General features: G+C 41.2%; 2 protein-coding genes across 15 annotated transcripts in view; both read left to right on the top strand.

Annotated features, from left to right (window-relative positions):
- The window catches only part of mbnl2 (muscleblind-like splicing regulator 2), a 52,974-nt gene extending 48,018 nt beyond the window's left edge, over positions 1 to 4,956 (top strand). For all 14 annotated transcript variants that reach the window (XM_087836717.1, XM_087836716.1, XM_087836719.1 and 11 more), the window contains one exon: positions 1,085 to 4,956. In XM_087836717.1, coding sequence (XP_087692843.1) covers positions 1,085 to 1,209 — 125 coding nt within the window. In that variant the 3' untranslated portion in view covers positions 1,210 to 4,956. The remainder of the gene's footprint in view (positions 1 to 1,084) is intronic.
- Positions 4,957 to 6,954: 1,998 nt separating this feature from the next.
- On the top strand, positions 6,955 to 22,945 carry LOC102778556 (ras-related protein Rap-2a-like). The gene is made up of 2 exons (XM_006804990.3): positions 6,955 to 7,718; positions 21,669 to 22,945. The coding sequence occupies exons 1-2, from the start codon at positions 7,405 to 7,407 to the stop codon at positions 21,904 to 21,906; spliced, it is 552 nt and encodes a 183-aa protein (XP_006805053.1). The 5' UTR covers positions 6,955 to 7,404; the 3' UTR covers positions 21,907 to 22,945.
- Positions 22,946 to 23,245: the final 300 nt, after the last annotated feature.

The raw sequence follows: 23,245 nt of genomic DNA, 5'->3' as shown, positions 1-23,245 counted from the left end.
AACAGCTGTCATTTATTAGAACCAAATTAAAATGATTAGAGATGCACCAATTGCTATTTTTTAATGATTCCAACAACGTCAACGACAACACATTCAAACAAAAATCAACTTCACTTCAATGCAGAATATTATTTTCATAATAAATTAGTTGTTAGACTTTACAATTAAATAGTCTTCTCTGTGTGAAACTAACGAAAATGAAGTGGAGAAAACGCTGAAAATGAGTTTTACACGCACATTTATCTGATATACGATACTTATACAAAAACAAAAGCAGGTGCAGCAGAATTATTGAAGAAAATAAAGGTCAGGTACTACATTTTTCAGTGTGTTAAAAGCTGCTCAGTAACAGGACGTCGACACTTTTCTGTTTTTCACTCATCTTCATATTTTTCCACTTATCTGCTTTGATCCTTTGATCATACCGAGGCTGCTGGCTTGTGGCTAGCTCGAAACTCCGAACAGCTTTAGCTTTAACCACTTTTTCTTTGTTAGCTTCTTTAAAATGTTTGACTAGGTGACGGGGATTTAAGTGTCTTATTAGGTTTGTTGTTAGGAATGCTAGAAAGCCACAGAGGGTGATGCTCAGATTTATTGCTTCTTTACTCAGCACATTTTGCATTAGATAGCAACATGCTCCACTTGAATACAGGGTTGCTTGTAGCTGGATATGGGGCTCTGTGTATTTATACAGTAATAGGGAGAAAACCCTAACAATCAAACAACCCCTAAAAGCAAACACTTGGCGACAGTGGGAAAGAAAAACTCAATTTTAACAGGAAGAAACCTCGGGCAGAAACAGGCTCAGAGCAGGTCAGCTGTCTGACAGGTTGGGGGTGAGAGGAGGAAGATTGTGTTTTACAATATTTCTAAAAACAATAAATAAATAAACAGTTTATTTTCTTCCAAAAACATGGCCACATTTTTTTAGCTGTAGTGCTAGTCTTTTGATTTATAAAGAATTTCCAAAACTTTTAAACACAACAGTGTGTGCAGATAAAGTTGTACTTCTGTCTTATAGGTAAACTAAAATGCTCTCTCTCTTTTTTTCTTTGTCGTTGCTTTCTCTGTCTCTGTCTTGCAGATTATCCTGAAGTAAGGGTCAGGAAGGGAACGGAGTGTCAAGAAGCTGCACTAGGAAACCCAAAACATCCCCTCTGTAAATACTACCTAACCTCTCCCATAGAGGTCCAGCAACCTGCATGCTAAGAGTGTAACACTTCAATTTAACCATAACAACTGCAGTACCGGTGTAACACACACACACATACACACACACACACACACACACAGGAAAAAATAAAAAGATATATACTGTATGTATTGCTAGAAAAAAAAACTATTAACAATAAAACATCAAAAAATATTCTTATGTATAGTACATACATAGCAGACACACTATAGAGGTCATTTTAACAACTGTTCTCTCAGAATACCGTGGATCTCCTCTGCTTGCATATTTATTCTAAAAACCAACCTGCACAATATTCATCCCTTTGGTTAGTCAAGAAAAACACAGATGTTTGATTTGCACTATATGAAAGTATAGTGTTTAATGTTGAAGACAAGGAAGAGTCACAGAGACCCCATGCACAACACACCTACGCACGCGATGCTTTCACGAGGGTTTTTCGTCTTGCGGTCGTTGCTTTTCTCTCTGCAAAAGTTGAATGTCCTCAGGGCAGCCAGGCTCATGAGCTCTTCGTGTGATTGTCCCTGCGAGGGCTCCTCCGCGACCCTCATCTGCCACCCGATGCTGTTAAGATGCCATGATGAAGCTCGTCCCTCCCTTCCCTCTGCCAACTTTTCATCTCTGGAAACATCTTGCCAAAGTTGAGGCTTGGAAGAGGTCACTTTTTTTTTCTCTTTTGCCATTGCCCACACTGCAAATAGGACCCACTCGCCATCTTTTTTAGTTGCGTTGCTGGGTTCAGATCTTTGATAGATTGTGCATGCAGTCGTGACAGGAGAAGTCGGAAGATAGTCGTGGCCATTACCGAAAAAGCCTGAAGGCTGGGGTGTGTGCCAAGGGCTCAGCGAAGCGCGAGGGTTTGTTCCAGACATGCCAAGCCTTGTGCGTGTGTGTGTGCGTGCGTGTGCATGTGTGCGTGTGTGTTAGAGACTGATGGTCTGCCGGCAGACTGGGACTTAAAGTGGGATCTGGCACGTGATGGTGACACCAAGCCTGGTAGGAGAGCTTTTTACCTGGAGGAGGGTGAAGGATTTAAGTGCTAAGACTAAACAATTAAAAAAAACAAAAAAAACACAAAAAAAAACGGTGCATTCGACGACACTCGTCAAGCAAACAGATGACTTGAACTTCAACTGGAGGGCTATCTGTGACCGTCGGTTGTTCTGTCCAACCCTACTATCACCGATAATCCTGTTCCATTTTAGAAAACTGTAGAAGTGCCTAAAAAAATTACTCATCAACAACACTTGCATCCAGAGTGTATCACTAAAAAGTCACAGACACAACACACTGGGCTGTCGAGAGCTACAAAGACTCTTTGGGGAAAAGACATCACACTTTTTGGCGTCCCTGGAAGGAGATTTCCAGCTAAGCGCTCATTAACATCACAAGTGACTTTACTGAAAAAGAAACGTAAGAAACGACAAATCAAAAATAGCTTTGTAGAATGTTTGGTGACTTTCACAGTGTACCATTGTTTCTTACCATGGTTCTGAGTAGTTTACATGAGGAACGTGAGTGAGACAAACATGTATTGTAAACTGTGTAATGTATGTAAAGTGTCTCTTATTTTGAGAGTTTATATTCATGGTTCTAGAAATGTATTCAAAGTTATTTAAGAGTTTGTGTTGTGTCTACTATCAAAGTATGTTTGAACCTCCCCCCCTCTCTAAAAAAAAAAATCCCTCCACCTCCTGGAACAATCATTTGTTTTTGTTTTTTAGAGCATAAAATGTTCTTTGGTCATTTTACACCAACATTTTTTTCTTTTTCTTTTTTTGTATTTTGACGACTAGCAGTGTGTTTTAACTCATTATACTAAATTTTATTTGACATTCTTCAAAATTCGGATGTAATTTCATGGTGCTTGATTAACATCGACAATCCACAATCATGCTTTTTTTTTGAGTTTCATTCACTTTGAATGTTCTCACACACGTTCTGATCTGTGTGTAATATTTGTGGAAGGTGGTTTAAAAAAAAAAAGTTCTATTTTGTTGTAATTTATCTTATGTTACTCTTGGTCAAAATTTTAGTCAGAAAAAGAAAACACAATGTTGTAAACTATTCTATTTTGAAATGAATGTAATTTATTGAGCTGTGCTACGTTCTGCACGGTTGGTCATTTCAAGGTCTAACCCGTAGGGGGCCGGCGAATGAGAAGTTGCGCACGTCTTGAGTGGGAGGGGTTTAAACGTCGACCCGCCCTCACCCCTCCCCTCGATGGAAAGCTACTGGACCTTTCTTGCCTTCTCATCCATAGAAACGATCACGGTGTTGCAGTAATGAGCATAGTTATAGAGTTGCTTGTGTTGTTGGGAAAAAAAAATGTTTATTGTATAGATGACATTTTACCAAAAAAAGCAAAGAAAATTTCAAAAAAGATGTACTTTTCACTCTAGTATAATAGTATTTCATAACATAACTTGTTGCAGTGGCAACCAGATGTTGCAATTACTAAAGTTGGGTATTTTTGTAAATGACATTGTTAAGTTGGCTTTTGTTTCTGTTTTTTTTCTTTGCTAGAACACTGTACAAGGTAGATTGTAAAGAAGATATGAACATTTCTTATTCTTCTCTGAGATTATGACAATGACCTAATATTTTCATTAGTAAGTAACAGCCTCTATAGTGCTGTGACTGTAACACTTAGAGATATAAAATTCATCGATGTTACATAGATTACATATAAATATATATAAAATATATATATATAAATATAAGAACTAAATAATCTATAAATTAATAAGATGTTCAACTTTCCCCCTGACAAAGGACCTTTAGGTTCCACACAGATACATTTTATTCGAGGCTTATGTATCACTAGTCTTTAGGATTGCACTTTCATATTGTTTATTGATCTGTTCTGTTTTTCACTTCCTTCAAGGGTAAATCTGTTCATCAGTAAATGGCAGATATTACCAGTAAATGACTTCAATTCAACACGTTGCATGAGAGAAAACAATCTTTTCTTTTCTTACTAAATTATAACGTACTGAATGTTTCTAGTGAATAAAAAAAAATGTCTGTACACAAAATGTCCTTATTTGGTGCCCCCTGTGTATGGACTTTCTCTTGAAATGTTTTTTTTATTGTGTTGGCAATGATTGACTGATGGTAACAGCACTTTCTGAGCAGTTGGCCGACTGAGCAGACTCAACTTATCCAAACACTTTGCCTTATCTTGAGTCCATCGTACTTAAGGTTTTATGTTTTAAAGAGCTCTTATGAAATTTATTAAAGAGACCTAAGTGGGTCTCTCTCTTTCTCTTCTCAAATCCCTTCAGAGTTTCATTTGAACTATGAATCTTTATATCGGAAATAATTTTTTTTAAGGTTCTAACGTATGCGTCACAAGGCCAAAAGTGAGAGGAGACTGCAGCAGAGCAAACAGTCACCGATCTTTACTTCCTGTCTCCCAAATCTGTGAGTGAAATCTTTTGGGTCCCATTGCCTTACAATGGAACATGCAATTCACAGCTTTAGCCAGCAGAGGACACTATACCGGAGACTGAAGGTTAAGAAGTGTGGCTGCCTGTGTCATCATTGTTGCAGTGTACCTCACCAACAAAGTCAAGACATGAAAACCAATTGACAAGAAGACCCACGTCAGATTTCTAGTTTCAGTGTAAACATTTTTAAATGTTTTTTTTTTTTTGCATATATTTTGTGCTACTTTATGTTTCTATAGTCAAATGTTTCTTTGGTTCCAGCAAGATAGTGTAAAATCTATTGAAAGAAAGAAATAAAGAAAATTAAAGTAATGATTTTTGCTTTGGATCTCGTTTGTGTCACACTCTCTCTTCAGTAACCCACAGAGATGTTTGCTCTAAGTAGTAACAGTACTGTAGCTGTGTCTACTGCAGTGCCGAACATCCTGCTTTACCCAGAGTTTTTATTAGAGGCCCTCTCAAGGGCCCCTGGTGGTCCCTAAAGCCCACTGCCTTAAAAGCAAATAAACATCAGCTCTCATGAAAAGAGATTATAAAGCTGCGTGCATTAAAACATCTGAGAGTTGCAGCATGAAGTTTTTGCCGGAGTTGATAAAACATAATGAGAAGGACCCAAGAGCAGGACAAGTAAGCGCTTTTTCCATTATTTATTTTCTGCCATTTCCCATTACTGCAGTGGAGTAGTGCTTTTCTGAGGGGGGGAAAGCAGCTATGAGGGGTTATTAGTACCACAATGGTAATGTGTAGTTAACTGCCGTTTGATGACAGCAGTGGACGGGCCTCTCAGCAGCTGCACTTATCATGTGTCACTAATTAGATAATAGCCTTCTTAAATTCATCACGATGAGCTGCAGTCCTCGTTGAACAAATGACACGAACACAGCTTCCCTTCTCCAGTGCTCTTGATATTTACAACTAGAACAAAGTAATCACACAAACTATAATAAATTTTAAAAAAAAAACACAGGTTATTGCAGAAACATGGTGACAAAGATTAACTGTAAAGAAAGTAAAAAGAATCATCATAAAAATGCCCCCAAAATTATCTTTGAATTTCAGTGACGAAGCCTCTGTCCAGATTATTTGTTCCTGTCTTGCACCACGTCTTTACACAGTTATTACACCCATTGATATCTGATGCATGGTTGACAGTCCAGCAGCAGGTTGTTTTTTTCTTTTAATCCAAAACACAAGCTAATATACAGATATGGGCTACTATGGCTCCAGAGACGGGCAGGCCAAAGTGCTTTCCTGCAATACAAGACAAAAAAAATAGCCTCCACGCCCTGCACCACTCATATTTCCCTGGGCACACTTAACCACAAGTGGTTAAACCATTAATTCTGAGTGTATTATATCTGATGCATGAGTTTTTGAGATTTATTAGTTTTCCAATAAAAAACTAAATTAAAAACGATACATTTTAAGCAATAAATGTAAATAAAAAATGCCAGATGTACCAAGTATGAGACAAATTAAAACTTATATAAATGCAAATTAATATTTTTAATTACTTTTTTGTTAAAAGGTTCAGCAGAAACTACATTTCTTTAGAAAATTGATTTTTCTGGCATGGTTCAGAAACCTTTAAAGGATTAAATGTGTAGGAAAATTGTTTAAGTGCTCAATCACAGTGCATCATGCAGAACCTTCACATTTGTGCTTAGCACTGTCCCCTTCTGGTTGATCTGGCCATCTAAGATGCCGTTTAAATGGAAACCCTTTAAAAAGACTTACTATGTGTTTATACAGTGGTTCTGCTGGAGGTTTATTCCTATTAAGACGGAGTTTTTCTTTCCCACTGTTGCCAAGTGTTTGCTGACAGGGGGTCATCTGATTGTTGGGTTTTCTCTCTGTTATTCCCTTTCCCTTACGATATAAAGCCTCATGAGGCGAATGTTGTTGTGATTTGGTGCTATAGAAATAAAAATAAACTGAAATTGCAGAGTGGAAATTTGACATGTTCACCTTTTTAACAAATTATTTAGTTTGCCTGAGGCTTCAGTTAACATCCCTCAGAAGAGCTCAGAGTCAAGCATCATGTGTTGACACTGTCTTGAGACATGTGCTGCAAACCAAGTCCAAGCCTCTGGCTTTGTCTTGTGCAGGCTAGCCTCCCATTGGCTGCTGACAGCATTCCTCACAGATTAGCTTATATTTCCGTTTAAAACGAGGTCAAAAACAATTATGTCACAGCAGCCTCTCTTATTTCTTTTCCATCACATCTGTGCTCTGCTCCCTGTTGCCATGTGGCACTAATCTCCCTCCATATCTTCCAGGAAATAGTAGCATCCAGTGGATGAAGCACACCAGAGGCGTGGATTCCCAGCACTGTTGTCTTCTATAAGCCAAAGAGTGCTCTTCGCCTTTAACTCCACTGTACCCCACTGTGCAGGGGAAATGTAGTGTTAGCCTTTTATTTTGTCGGCACATAAAAAGATGCGCCGTCTAGTTGTTTCTAATAATAGCCGATCTTATTTTAACTGCACCGACGCCTTATTGCATTATGGATGCCTCCGGAATGGTGTCCCTTCAAGATAGCGTGGGAATATTTCAGTAGAAGGCAGTGTGGCTGTGCATCTCAGGGCTAAATGCTCCAGCATCATTCGGCCGCCTATAACTGCAAGAGCATCTCGTTTACCGGAGGCTGTGTCATGCCTGTAGCGTGAGTCTGGGCTGCTGTGCACGGGCATGCGTTTCTTTGATCCGCTGCTGATCACTTTATTCTCTGCATGCCGGATTTAACTCCGCGGGAGCGCTATGCGGGAGTATAAGGTGGTGGTGCTCGGCAGCGGCGGGGTGGGGAAGTCCGCGCTGACGGTCCAGTTTGTCACCGGGACATTTATAGAAAAGTACGACCCGACCATTGAAGATTTCTACAGGAAGGAGATCGAGGTGGACTCCTCTCCGTCGGTGCTGGAGATCCTCGACACGGCCGGCACCGAGCAGTTCGCCTCAATGAGAGACCTTTACATCAGAAACGGCCAGGGCTTCATCCTGGTCTACAGCCTGGTCAACCAGCAAAGTTTTCAGGACATCAAACCCATGAGAGATCAGATCATCAGGGTGAAAAGGTGAGAGGCTTTCCAGTTTGCTGTAATTCATTGTAATTCTAAATAAATGCTCTGATGCCACAGACAAAAGGCGAGCAAAAAAATGTCTTAAATAGCCATATTGGGGCAATAAGGACCCCGGAAGTTGTCTGTGTCGGTGAAGGAATGTTAAGGATATGATAATAAATATTTACACCTTGATTCAAATAAATAAAACAGTCACATTTAACAGTAAACATGCTTGGAGTACCCCATGGAGCCCCTCCAGGGCCTCTATAAATGTAACGAACCCCTCACACACACATACAAATCAGTGTTTTGTTTTTTTCATTTTAAACTGAGGCTGAGAAACATCACAAAACTGCCATCCTCTCCACGTCTTCCCTCCTCTTCCCCTTCCTCTCCCCCCCCCCCCCCCCACGCTCTCCTCCAGTCCTTCGTGAGAAGCTGCATCCCGCTCATATGTTCTTCATAAGAGCCCAGCTGCGGCTCACCTGTCACACATCAACCCGCTGAACTCTCCCAGGGTTTGATATTCTCTGCGTCTCTCACACATGACTAACTCTGCACGGCTTTGATCAGCTCAGTCCATTACTCAACACATCCCCTGAGCTCATCTCACAGCCTGGGAGTGAGAGAGAGTGGGAGAAAGGCTGTGGTCTATCCTTTTCGGTAGTGACACATTGGAATTTCTTTCTTTTTTTTTGGCTCAGAGTCTTGTGTAAATGTGTGAGCCTGTGACTCTGGGGTGCAACTGGAGTGAAACGTATTTTTCTTTGTTTTATTCCCAACAAAAGAGCATCATTATGACTTCTTCAGTAGAAAAATGTTTTATAGCTGTTGTTGTTTTGATGCCAGCAGCTGATAGACGAGCGATTGATGCTACTTTTCATGGCTGTTCAGTGAAGATGGGGAGTGTTAGGTGTGTAGGGCAACAAAAATCCCCACTAAAAGTGCCCCACTTTAAATCAGCGAAGACATGCAGACGGAAACCAAAGTGAGATAGGAGCTCTGACTCATGCAGTGGTCTTACATGAGCATCATCATTGGGGGAAAGGGGGGAGGGGGGGTATGCACTTCATTATCATCAGAAAGAGAAAAGAAAAAAATCTTGTCATTACACTTAATATCGCCCCCCCCTTTCTGCTTGTTGAACATGAGTGTTGTGACTTTTATAATTTCACCAGTAGAGTATTGCTGCGGCGCTTTCCATCTGCCTCCCAGGAGTGAACTCGGTGCTTCTCTTGTGGTGTGGACGTCACAGGCCGAGTGGAAGCTCGAGAGCGTCACAGCTGACGATGCACAGTGATGGCGAATGCGTGGGGGTGGGGCAGGGGGGGAACTCCTTTAAAATTAATTTAATAGTAATGATGGATAAAGAAGTGCCCCAGCACCCAAAGCGGCTGCCCACACTGCACCAGCCATCGCCGTCCTCAAGTGTATACCTATAAATATTTCATGCTTGTATTTCACACTGCTCTGGCTTTGAAGTGGGCCTTGTTACTGTATGTGCAAAGCCGCAGATAAGTAAAACACCTTTAAGTAGACTTGAAAACATAATATTGTTGTTGAGTTTTGTGCAGAGACATTATTACACAAAAATTAAGTGTTTGCATGTTCTCCCTGTGCCTCGCTGTACCTGGCTTCCTCTCACACACTTAATGACATGCATGATTGTAGATAGCTGCTTAAAATTGGTCTTAGGTGTGGATGCTGTGTGAACATGAATGGTCAGTGAGGCTAGAAACGGTGGTCAGTCACAGTCTGTGACAACAGTAGAAGTACTAGCAAGATCTACTCGGTTATTTACTTGATCTCATTAAGGTGTCCGTCACAATCGGCTCCTGCTCTCCATTAGCTGTCTTTAGAAAAACAGCCTCCCTCCTCCCAAACTTGTTGCTGAGCCAGCAGCAGTAACAACGAGCCTCACACAGAGATATAGTATGTGCCCACTCACCAGAACTTAATGGGATTGTGTTGGGTTGAAAGCCAAGAAGACATCGGGCCTCCATTAGGCAGTCATATAAACCAGAGTGCTTATGCAGGGCTTTCCATGTGCCAAGCATGGACAAGAAGTGAGATAAGCTGTTTGGTTAAGGAGGCGTGAATCCATAGTCTCATAGTCCACTCGTTGTATGACAGATCAGCTACCCAACCTAAAGAAAACCCGAATGTAATGTCATAGTTAACAGTTTACTAAAATTAATGGATAACACAGGGTAACCATTAAAAAATATCTCACTAAACTAAAAAGTGGCTAATAGCTAAAATTGTGAGCTAATATTATGACCTCTGTTGCAGAATTTCTTGCCAAAATTCTGCTTAAGCATCTAAAACTGTTAAAAACTAATATTCTGAAATAGTTAGCTAAAAGTATAATAAAAAACTTGTAAATTCTGTTAAGTGAAACTTGATTAGCTAAAAGTGTGGCTAGCTAGAGGTTGAAATACAAACAATTAGAATATAGTACTACGCAAAAGTCTTAAGCCACCCCTCATTTCTCTATATTTTGGTAGAAAATGGGAAATAGGTGCAGCGATTTATTGAAACGTGCTAATATACATGGAAGTATAGTATACAGACCCTGTGCACGAGAAAATGCTAACTTCCTGGTTTGAGACCGGATGTGGGGTTGTACATTTCCGGTAGCTTTACTTTGCGGTCAATCGCTACTGCAAAGATATTCTCCAAAATCATGTCCAAAACTCGAAAACGGAAAGATCACGTTAAGTTACAAAGAGCAGAAGGTGGGAACACTCACCACTGTTGTGTCATAAAAAAATCTAATGATCAATTTTGACGTTTAAAGACTTTAGATCGATCAGTTGTTTACATCACTCAACACAAGCAGAACTGCATCACTGCAGCAGAAGACACATCGTCCACATTCAGAAGCACATCTCTGTATAGTGACTGGTCTTATGATTTAAACAGGCAAATGTTCAGCATTCAAACTACAGGTGAAGAATAGCCAAACCAGATGTTTCCCCCGTTATGTCGATATCAGCTAGTCAAGTACACACCTACACAGCATGTTAACAAACCGTGAAAAAAAGCCACACAAAAAATGAATGATTGCTGGTAAGGGTTTCTATACATTAGTATTTAGGAAGGGCATGTTGTGACTTACCTTCAAAATTACAGCGGTCCCTCGCTATAACACGGTTCACCTTTCACCTCGCTGTTTCGCAGATTTTTTAGTGCAAGTTTGCATGCTTTTTTTTACGTCACATTGTGTCCTGCGTCCTGATCACTGCAGACGATCTCCTCCGTGACGTCTCTCCTGTACAGTACAGAATAGCTGCATCGATTGCTAGCAGTGTGACTCTGAAGTGCAGTACTGTATGTCCACGATGTCCACGAAACGTTTTGCACCATCAAAAAATAAAATTGGCAACTTGATTTCACCTATTGCTGGTTATTTTTAGAACATAAGACCCGCGATAAACGAGGGACAGCTGAGAAATATAACATTTGAATCTCTTTTCTCTTTTGCTCTGAGGCGCGGGGGGAAAATATCGACAAGTCGATGAACATCATTTACAGATATATTGGGTAAATGCCCAAGACATCTATATTAATGTAAATCGCTGCTTGATTCATTCATTTGCTTAACTTGTTTTGGACCGTAAACAAGGCGCGAATAGGACACCGGAAACAAAGCTCCCCACAGGAGTTTCCGCACCGGAAGTAGCATATGCTAACGTGCACATAGTCTATTAGGCAAAAACCGAGTCTCTACAGTTCTTCAGGAATAGTTCTCCAGGCTTCTTGAAGGACATTCAAAGCTCTTTCTTTGGAAGTTGGCTGCATTTTGCTCTTTTCTTTTCTGTGTTCAGACAATATCTCTAACACCACTGGCTGAGTGCAGAGCAAACCATGCCAAAGCCCCCTGTGTTTTACAAATAGCTGTACACGCTCAATTTTGTATCTCTCTCTTGATATTCACTGTATATGTTGACACTGATTTGAATGCAAACTTTTCAAACTGCCACTGATTTTTATTCCAGTTCTTGTGTAATTTGGATTAGGTTAATTGGTAACTCTAAATTGTCCATAGGTGTGAATGTGAGCCGAATGGTTGTCTGTCTCTATGTGTTAGCCCTGGGACAGACTGGTGACCCGTCCAGGGTGTACCCTGCCTCTCGCCCTAAGACAGCTGGGATAGGCTCCAGCCCCCCACGACCCTGACAAGGATAAGCGGAAAAGGATAAATCAGCATTTTCTCCACGTTTCCCTCCATAAGAATGGCTTCTAGACATACATCCTCCCACTGAAACCATTTCTGATCAGGCGTCAGTGGAGATTTATTTTAGGCTGCTGCTTCTTTTGTTCTCCACTTGTCCAGTTTCCTCACATTTTTTAAGGGCACACTAAACACCATACTGAAATATGCCAACCATTTTCAGTTAATAGCTCTTTGGGAAACACCTTATTGGTATAAAAATGTTATTTTCTGTCTTTCCACCTGTGTTATCTTTAGCATTTTTTGTAGATTCCACTAAAGAAATGAAGAAAAATTAGGTGCCTTTTTAATGCATGAATGATTCATAGGTCAATGTGAAGTGGCTTAACAAAAGCAGTCAGGTACACGGATGGACTGAAAACTAGTGAAAAACCATACCATACCATAGCTCAAAGAAAATATAGAAAGACTGGAGAAATATTGCTTTTAAAATATTATAAGAACGTCTGGCTGCTGGAAACAACCTATGGTAAAATGTCAAAAGTATTCAAATAAAAGGGATGGCTTAACAGTCGAAACTGTTAGCTTAACACATCAAAATAGCTAGCTAGCTGAACTCACGAGCTGGAAGCTCAAATTATAGCTTAAAGTGTGGATTACACTTTTAAAGCTTTGCTAAAAGTATACAGTCTAAATAGTTTGTTTGCTAAACACAACGCAGAAAGTGGTCACTAAACACGATGAATTGCTAAGTGTAAGGTTAGCTTACAGCGGTGAACAGAAATGCTAATAGTTAGGGGTAAACAGCTAATTTAGTTTTTGAACCACACTATAAATGATAAAATCTGTTTAAATGTGTTCAGATGAGCACATTTGAAGTTGACATGTGGTCGCCATCTGACATGACTTTGGCGCCACATATACATCAACATTACAGTGTTGACTTAAAGAAGAGGTGAAGAGAAGCAGGAAATACATTAAATACAAAGACACTTGATGTATAGCAGCTTTTCTTCACATATGTGAACAATTTTCTGTGTGTATTTAGGTTAACAAACACCACGCCAGATAAGCTTTACCCCCCTGAACGCTCCAGCACGGTCTTAGTCTAACTACATAAACCCCCGTTTAAGTCGCTATCTGTGATAACAACATCTGGGCGTAGCCCTCCTCGCAATCTAATGATCTCCTCGCTTGCATGTTAAGGTTTATAGTTTAATCGGCACAGGAGGAGGAAGCACGTTCAAAGTGTTGGAGTTGCGTTTTCACGCTGCACTGATGCTGTGTCTAATAGCAGGAGGTGAGCAGCACGCACCACTGAGTGGGAATAGGGTGGAGAGACCAAAACTACATATCCCAGGGGGCACTTTGGTGTAGGTACAAAGCCACTTTTTTTCCTTAGGCTTTTAGCATCGCCCATAAGTGAGGAGAGAAATGTTTAAGTAGACAGCTCTCTGAGGATAGCCACCAGTAAAGTGCTTGGACTTATAGACTTAACATATTTGCTGCACTATGCTTGCTTAAGTGTTTTCATCATGTGCCACCATTTATCTCATTCAGGGGATCTGAAAACACATGGTTCTACCTTGATCCAGTCCAGTTTAATATGAATTACAATGGTCATTCCCAGCCTTGAAAGTGAAGCCCAGTTTGCCCAGAGGTGAGTGTAGTACAATAAAAAAAAAAGCAAACATCATTAGGAAAGTCAAGCAAATTACAATTCCTTTCTTGTGAATCATCTCGCATTCATTCCGGTTTATCTTCTAATCCCTCAGGGTTACAAAAGATTCTTTGCCTTGATGTGTATCTGGACCTTCCTATATTTAGAAGAATATCACTTGAGCCACAGCTATGAATCCGATAAACAGTGATGTCATTCTACTTCCTAAGGGAATGTTTACAGAGTGAAAAAACAAAGTCTGCAAGGCATATGCATTTCAGTGTCACTGAAGGAAAACATCATGTGATGATGTGATCTCTTGGGATAGCACCCAGTGATACGGGGCTTCCCGTGGAGCCAGCTGGTATCCAGGCCGAAGCTCCCTGTCGTGTGTGCCAATCTTTGTTCATTAAGCTTGTGATTGGTCAATATTATTCAGGCTGTAAATATAAACCAGAAACCTTCTGCTACCAAAAACTTCTGGTTCCTCACCTACAGCTCCTGCAAGTCTCTGTTTATAGATACTAACTGCAGCATAGTCCAACTTGCATTGGCACTCAACTGGATAATAGAATTGGATAGATGGATGGATTATATCAGTTTGCATTCTTATGTTGCAGTTATTGAAGTGTTTTAAATCATTCTAATGTTGCACATATTGATGCCAGCTTCCCAAGTAGGAAAAACAGTCAGAGCTTTGTAGCATTGATGGGTTTAATGCAGCCATTCAAGATGTATTAAATTGACTTGTACAAATAGCATGAGCACAGCTAATGTTAAAGGCACCCTGTAGTGTTATTAGACCACTAGGAGTGCTATTAAACAGGGCTGTGAATAAGAGGAGGCCTGTTTTGTTTGCTTTTTGTGCCTTTTGTAATACATATATAAGGTGATAGGTCATGCTAACTCCTATAGCGTGCTATAATTGATTCCTTACTATGCAGAGAAAGCTGGGATTACATTCACAATTACAAAAATACATTCAAGCAAGTGCAAGCAAGTTTGTGGAAGGTGCCATGTTGCCCTGTCATGTTAAATGGACATTGCCATTCCGCCTCATATCCTGAACTGAAGTCAGAGCTTTAACACATGAAAACATGCTTAAATATGCTTATTTAATTATTTATGTATTGTCGCAATTACTTTAGCCATGCGACAGCTGACCACGAGCTGGCTAAGCAACAGCATCTGGTTCTAAGCTAACATCATACCAGGTAATGTTAGGCTCAAGTCTCTTAAAAATCAGACGTTCTCTCTGATAAGCATTATAGTCGTACACATCGTATACATTGTATGAAAGTTTATTTGTCATTTATTTATTATCCAACAGTGTTCGATCCAATTCAAAGAAGTTTCACTAAGTAGGTAGGTCACAGGTAACAGTGACAAAACAGCAGCTAACAGGGGCTAACAGCAGCTGAAAGAGCTTTACTGCAGCAATAATGCTTACTGGCAGAAAAGTCCCTCAACAACTCGACACCTCGATATAGCTGTCATGGGACAGAAGTGAGCTTTACCGATTCATCAACTCCTTTCTGAATCCTTGCACAACGTTTCACAGCCTCCTCTAGAGTAAATAGACACGGACACCCAGCATATTGCTAAGGTAAATAGCATAAAGACAGCTTCAGGTTATGCACTTGGGAGGGGTAAGAAACCAAAACTGAGCTGAAGTCCTTCTTAAAACTACCATGACCTGGATGACCGAGAACCTGCAAAGAGTCTTTATCCGGTCGTTAAGCGATGACGTGACGAATCCTACTTCCGGGCCTAAAGTAGTCTGTGTTTAATATGGCTTTTGTGTTGTTAACATGTTTAATGTTTTGTAGTTTCTTCTATTTAATCTCAAAAAGCTCCTAAAACAGTCAGTGATCACTGTTGACCTCCCTCGGCTTTTATTACCGCTAATCATTTATTTAAGCTCAGTTTTTAAAACCTTAGGATGTAACTACAGCCCAGCCCATGCAGCAGTATATGAATGACTAACCTCGTATTGTGGATGGATTATCTCAGTTGTTCTCCTGGCTGAAGTTTGGTCCTTTTACAGCATCCTGCCATGCGATTACATTTGTTCCTGACCACCAAGAACACTCACGTTAACTTTTATAGAGTGGAAAAAAAGTTAGCTTAGCTAACATAGCTGTGTCGATAGCGGTCACGTAGCACATCATTATATACCAGCTAGCCAAACTTCAGTAACCCTACAAACATCACTGCTGTTTAGTTTTCTGTCTTCATTTATGTTGGAAGTGATAACAGAGCTGTACGTTTTAATTTGTTTCCAAAACCCCGCAGTCAGGACATGCTATATTGTATTTAGATAGAAGCTAGCGAGCTAACTTCCTGCTAACTTCTAACTCCGTTAAATGTCATAAATTCAGTTTTCATGGATGCCTGGATGTTAAACTCAATTGTTACACCTGGTAGAGCAGAACGCTGATCATTTTATTAAAGATGAAAGACTTTAGACAGTTTTTCAACTCTCAGTAATGCCATAGTGATCGTTTGATATATGGACCTGCAGCGGAGTTTAGGCCCAGACACAGCTAGTGACGTCAGACTTAACGACCTGATTGCATTATATATAAAACTGCCAATTAAATGAACTTCTTACTAATCACAGGTCCACTCAGCCCACTGCTCCATGTCTGTGGAGGAATATCGAGGTCTTTGGGGACTTATTTTTGGATCAGCCTCATGTGACCAGAAGAGGAAGTGCAGATCAGTCTTTTCCAGTTGGCTTCTTTTTAGCGGCTTGACTGAGATACTGCTTTCAGGCTCAACACTCACAATGAAGGAAGAAACTGGAATATTTTAATAATAGGTTTATTAACAGCCTTTCCTGCAGTAGCTTATCTCTGTCTTTGGGAGTCTTGTTGTCATTTAGGTGCACAGAACAGCAGGTATAATAGCACAAAGCAGCACTGGCCACGTGAACTCACATCCTTATTTAATGTCTTTCTATCTGAACAGAGAAGAAGATTGTCAGGGGAGCTGGGTTGCACCATTAAAGGTGGAAATGAAGCTTGGGGTTTCATCTTTAAAAAAACACCTTCTCCATCTGCTGTGCAGACCCCTCTCTTTGCCTGTGTATCACGGGAATGTTTGCGGTTTTTCCTCCATGATACCGAGGCATTACAGAAACATTAGATACCAAAGCTTTGTTCTCCAGCAGTAACACACCCTTTGGGAGTTCACATAGTGTGGGCACTATAGGCTGTGTGATTTCTCTATCCAATTCTACATGCAGATACGTGGCTGGCTGTCACACAGCGCTGCTGCTGCTACAACTGGTAATTAACAGCAGATCCAGGGAGCAAAGAGATGGCTGCAGGGTTGGAGGGCTTCATGTAGGCGATGTCTGACTGTTCTTTTGTAATTTGTATGAGTGTTTTTTGCTGCGGGCCCTGTAAAAAAACAAAAAAACAAACGAAAACAAAAGGTAAGTGAGGTCACTGAAGCTATTTTGCACAGCAGGTAGCCTTAACAAGTCTTTTGTACCCCGAGGCTAAATGGAAAATGTGGAGGCCATCTTTTTTATGTGAGGAATAAACGCTGATTCTCTGTGTGGGTGGGTGGGTGCGTTTTGTGTTTGCCTCTTTGCCAGCAGCTGAAATAACAGCCTGCAGAGGTGAATGGCATTAAGTCGTTTGTGTCTAACTTTTATTTCAGGCTTATACGTGCATCATAGGGATGCTGCAATATTTTAGATATCAATACAGACTTTAAAAATAATAAATCGGTATAGTTTTTTAAGCTATTTTAAGCCACTTTATATTTCTAGCATTGTTTCTCACGCTCCGTTTTTAAATCTAAAATGTGCACATTTATACAACTGTATAGTTCAGCCAACCAATCCCAACACGTTCCAACTGTGCAGATAATCCCCATACTAGGTAGTGTCCAAGTGCTGTAAAAGGAACGAGTCAGAAGCGTTTGTTAGTTTCTCCTGATTTATATTTATACAGCCGGGAAAATAACACTTCAGGAAGAACATAACACTGGTAAACATACCGTTAAGGCTCCAGTAGTCATGAGGACATTCTGTATCATGATAACTGGAATAACTGGATAACTGTCACAGATCCATGCATCATGTTCTTCTGCTTATCCAATACAGGGTCGTAGTGGTGGGGGGGCTGGACCCTATCAATGCCATCGGGGTACTACCTGGACAGGTCTGTCTCTGGGCTATCACATGGAGGCAGATGACCATTCACACTCACTTTCACACATACAGGCAATTTAGAATCACCAGTTAACCACACTGTGCATGTCTTTGGACTGTTGGAGGAAGCCACAGGACATGGAGAGGACCCTGGCACCGGACTGGTTTCAAACACTTTATGCTCCAAGGCGACAGTGCTTAGAGCATAAAGGGTGCCATTCCTCAAAGAGGGTCATAAAAACTTATAGTATGCAGATCATCAGCGATATAGACGGACTTTCACTTTTTAGCTCAAAGTGCTGCTGTGTGTAAACACACGGCATTATACAAAACAATCCTCACTGATGCTCTCGACATATTAAACCTTAAACTAGTGCAAAGTTATGCATCCAAGTAAACATAATAAGATACATTTCAATTAAAATAACTAAAAATATGTACAGAATAAAAAAATAATAAAAAAAATCCTCTTTTGAAAAAAAAATATGAAGAGTTGCCTCTAACTGGGAAACTGGTCTTTTATACTTATATGGGGTTTTGGGTCATTACAGTGAACTGAAAAAGGCTAAAGGATGTGTTTTTATAGCTGCTTTCAAAAGATTTCAAAATAAAATTTCAAAATAAAAGCATAAAATATGTATTTTAAAAACAGTATTTAACCTTTTTCCTCCCGTAAAAATGACATTTGACGACCTCAGCCGTACCCATAATGTTGTTTTTTGTCACCTCACTATATATCAGTATATAACCTCAGTAAGCCGATCACTAACGTCTGACACGCACCCAATCATTTTGTTCTGTAAGCAGCCAGAATGACAAAGTTCAGAAAAGAGAAATTAGGTTTATACCCTAGCAGTCGTCAGAGAGAGTTGTTCTACCTGTTATTAATAAATCCAAATCCAAATCTAAAGGATTTAGTAGAACTTGTAGATTCAATTAAGTTAGGTCTTCCCCAAAGGTAGAAGGACCCATGACCGAGTTACACTGCATCACGTGGAAACAGAGATATTCATTGTTTTATGTCATATCAATCAACTAAAAAAGCAAATGAACACTTCAATAAAACGAGCACAGTTAGCACATTGCTGTAGTGAAGTCATGCTTGAGATAAAGACATTAAGCGTCTCACTCCAACACCTCCTGAGATATTAGTCAATAAGGAGTGATAGCGGCCTATAGATCCCTGTGGGACAACTTTTCTCCTCGGTACGCTGAGCTGCTCCCCCCTCATCCGATGAGGAGGGGCTTGTAGTTCGATGCTGCAATAAACAGTCGCCGTGCAAACTCCCCGCCCCACCCCGGAGAATCTGGCTCTCCCTGTGTCTTTGTAGATATATATAGAGTTTCTCCTGCAAGGCTGTCAGATTGTGTTTGTCTCCACGGTACTCTCCTTGTTCACACTTCACACCCTTTAGATTCCAGCTTTCCAAACACACGGGCCATGCGAGATGGTTGTCCTGCTGAGGTCAGCTGTTGTTTTGCATGTGTGTGCGTGCGTGCGTTTGTGTTGTACAGTGTGGCTGTTGTTAGGGAAAATGTCAGGCTGCAGGGAGGGAAGTCTTCGGCTGTGTGGAATGAGTTTCGTCTGCCTGACAGTTTGAAGCGCCTTCATAGGCAATTAAGACAAAAGAAATGCTCTTTGGAGAAGCTTCTGAGATCCAAAACGAGGTCGAGCTCAGAACCCTTTAAAATCACCGGTTTGCTGAATGACACTCGAGCAGGTCCATAAGTGTCCTCCGCCCTGCTGCCTGCATTCATTTCCTGCAGCTCTCTGGCCCCTGTAAGCTCGCTGAAACGTTTGCCAGCTCTTTTCCACGCCTCAGCTCTTCTCCCAGCTGAGCAGCGTGGCAGCGGGCCACCAATTTGTAGATAAGAGCCTATTTCTCAATAGCGCCAGCAGATCAATAAGGCAGGCTGGGAAAGCACTTAGGAATGAGTGATGGCCAAGGCTATTAGGTAGTCTATGCTATTACCTGTTGTGAGAATATACACCCACTTTAATTGATATTGTGTAGTTATTTAATCGCGGGAAACATGAAGGGCATCTAACTGAAATGCAATATCTTTTGCTTGAATAAAGTGGGGTCCCGCTTCATGTAAGTATAATATAAGTGTCTGTTTGTGAAGTAGCAACAGTTTGCCACCTTTGGAAAACTGCGATAAGTCACTGTATATAAAAGATGGCCACGTTGACGTTGACATCAACTCTAGCGAGCTGCGTCCAGACACTGTGGAAAATGGAGTAGAGACATGTTGTGCAATAACAGGATGATTGCATTCAGAAAAACAGCACAGAGGTCTGGTTCAGTGAAGCGGCTGTGCACCTAGGAATCTACAAGTGGCCATTTGAGGAACTGCAACCAATAATTATTACAAGCCAATTAGCAAATGCTCTGTAGACCCTGCTATTACTGAGTTGGACTCCCTTTTGCCCAAAGATTCTCTGTGGTACAGAATAAAAAAGTGTGCCAAGACCACCAGAAGACCACCCAGTGTGGCCTTCTGCTGCTGTAACTCATGCTCTTCTGCATACCTTGGTTGCATACTGGTTATTTGAGTCACTGTTGCTGTCACTGTCCTATCGATTCAAAGCAGTCTGGCCATTTTCTTCTGACCTCTGACATCAACAAAACATTTTCGCCCAGAAAACTGCTGATATTTTCTCTTTTTTCAGACCATCCCGTAGGAAAATCCCAGCAGATCAGCAGTTTCTGGAATACTCAGACCAGATGGTCTGTCACCACCAGTCTCATTTAAATCACCTTTCTTTGCCATCCTGATGCTCGGGTAGTCTTGACGAAGTCTACGTGCCTAAATCTGTCAAGTTTCTGCCATGCAATTGTCTGTGTAGACATTTGCATTAAAAAGCAGCTAACAGGTATACCTAATAAAATGGCCAGTGAGTGTAGTTGCTTTTTAGAGATCCAGCAACAGTTACACAGCAAAATGAGCGTTTGTTGGCAGTTCTGCTTCATGCTGATTAATATTAGTCCAGTTCACTCTCCTTTGAGCTCTCCTTCGGCCTCTTCACAGGCCATTTCACAAAATATGAAATATTGATCATAGACCCACTGTCTGTCTGTCCCCACTGAATGAAGGCAGTGCTGTTTTGAAGAAGTGTGTGTGATTTGAGTAAAGTGCACTTTTAAGGAGTTACTTACCAAATTACAGATGTCAGCCTCTTCTCAAAACCAGAAGTAATGTACACGGCTCTTTATAAATTCATGCTAAGCCTTGGAGTTTTTACAGCAGTAACAAGCATCAAATATAGCCAAAGATGAATATGAAGTAGAAAATAGTTGTTTCCAGTGCCCCAGTGTTCATGTCTCTCCCATGTGAGAGCAGCACATTAGCTTTATTCAATTATTCAATAACTTATTCCATTACTCTCCCCAGCCTGGTTTCCTCGTATCGATGGCTCAGAGGGGAAGAGGACTGGGCTTGTCAGCCCCGCGCGTTGGGGGAGAAAGCTTTTGATCCTTAAGACGTGCTCAGTGCACGATGGAAATGGTGCAAGTGCAAAGTGCAGAGCTAACGATTTTTAAACAAGAATTGGAATCCATTAAAATATGCAGCTTGTGCACCATGCAAACACATATGTAATGTATTCAGCAATAAATGGACCATCAGTTAGGTTTTTTCATAATGGCGGTTTTCTGACAGAACGTCCTGTTGGTACCGGACGCCCGCTGAGCGGCAGGAGCCTCCTGGGAAGCTGAAGCTGAGTGTAGCTGGGTTTATTCCTCTCCTCTCGCTCTATTGTGCATTGTTTCAAACCCCTTATTGTTTCAGCATTGAGCAAATACAGTATGTAGGCCAACAATGCACACACACACACACTCACACAAGCAGCCACATTTATGGCCCTTTCCCTCTCTTTCTTCGTCCCGTAGGAATTAAGAAGTTCCTGTAGTCGGTAGTAATTCCACTGATGTCACTTTCTCTCTTAATATGCAGGTACCAGCAGGTACCGGTGGTTCTGGTGGGCAACAAGGTGGACCTGGAGGATGAGAGGGAGGTGTCCCCCAGCGAGGGCCAGGCGCTGGCTGAGGATTGGGGCTGCCCCTTCATGGAGACGTCGGCCAAGAGCAAGACCATGGTGGATGAGCTTTTCGCGGAGATCGTCAGGCAGATGGACTTCTGCCCTCTGCCGGACCGGAGAGAGGCCTGCTGCCCCGCCTGTAGCATACAGTAGCTGAATGTTGGAAGGGAGGTGGAGCAGGAGTGATTGGTGGATGGATTGGAGAGGAGTAGAAATTAGTGTCCAAATGTATTCATGTTAGACAAACTTGAAGATTGGAGAGGGGGCAGGGTTAAAGGAAGCGAAACCCCCACTTTTGGTGTCACTATTCTTAGCTGCTTCCTAGAGGATTCTGGGAAATGTAGGAAGTTGCAGAGAAAGCAGGTTAAGGGGAATTCAGTTTTGACCTTCACTACTTCTCCAACACAGAGGGGATTTTTTTTTCCCTCTTAAAATAAAACAAAAAACAAAAACACACGACCTTCCTGCTACTATCACGGTTTTTGCTGATTATTCCAGAGTGAATTCCCGGGGTTTTCCCAAAGGCAGCGCGGTGCCAAAAACCATCTTAAAAGCCATCAACAAAGAGGACCACAGTGCTAAATGCTTTTGGGAAAGCAGCCATAGGTCCATGGGAGGACGGCTCGGCGTGCTCAGCAGTTCTATCTGTCCCGTTTTTCTTCTGCTTGTTGTTCTATTTTGCACTTTTTTGTTTTTTTTGCCAGTGCAACGGCCATTCACCGGGTACCCGGAGAGATAAGTTAACACCACTGTGAAGGAGTCGTTACTGGAAGGTGCATTTGGAAGCAGGGCCCACCTTAACAATAAATGAATGACAGGATGAAGGAATGTGTTTAACACAAACAAACAAACAAACAAACAAAAAAGGCCGCACCTTTAGGGGGGGATTCATGTCCCATTCATGTCACAGATAATAACTGTGGATGACGTGTGCACGAAGTTGTACTGTCACACTCTCAAGTGAGTACAATCAATCGCACCCAAAGAGACGGTAATCAATCAGTCAGTCAGTCGATAAAATGTACCAACACTCTGCAGACACCTTACAGATGATACAAATGCCTTGTTACAATGTATGAAGTGAACATCAGTGTCAGTGTGTAGCTCATCTATCTTTAGTCACATCGGATATGTTAGTGGTTCAATGTCAGAAACACTTATTTTCAACAAAATAATAAATCTTTATGCACAAGTGTGTCGTGTGTGTTTTTTGTTGGATTGTGTTTTTTTGTGCGTCATCAAAAAATGCCTTTGTTTTTTTTTGTTTTTTTTCCCTCCCCAGTCTTTGAAGTTACCGCTCTCCTTTCATGTTAACCTCCAGAGGTCATAAGATTTGCACTCATTGAGAAAACATAGCCGCCTTTCAGCTTTGCTCTTTAGCAGTAATCTGGCACTGCCTTGGCCTGCGTCGAGATGATTTATGATGTTTTGGTCCTGCGTCTGCGTTCCCCTGGCTGGTCGTCCTTGTGCTACTGCCCCTGCCGGTTGCCAT

Source organism: Neolamprologus brichardi, chromosome 23, assembly GCF_056152115.1.
Source record: "Neolamprologus brichardi isolate AB-2024 chromosome 23, ASM5615211v1, whole genome shotgun sequence".
Classification (NCBI taxonomy): Eukaryota; Metazoa; Chordata; class Actinopteri; order Cichliformes; family Cichlidae; genus Neolamprologus; species Neolamprologus brichardi.
This window is presented reverse-complemented; position numbering and strand designations above follow the sequence as displayed.

Bases quoted from the DNA above. Each gene is read 5' to 3' on its own strand.
- LOC102778556 (XM_006804990.3), top strand. From the start codon at position 7,405: ATGCGGGAGTATAAGGTGGTGGTGCTCGGCAGCGGCGGGGTGGGGAAG. The intron at 7,719-21,668 runs GTGAGAGGCTTT...CTTAATATGCAG, and splicing joins CAGATCATCAGGGTGAAAAG to GTACCAGCAGGTACCGGTGG.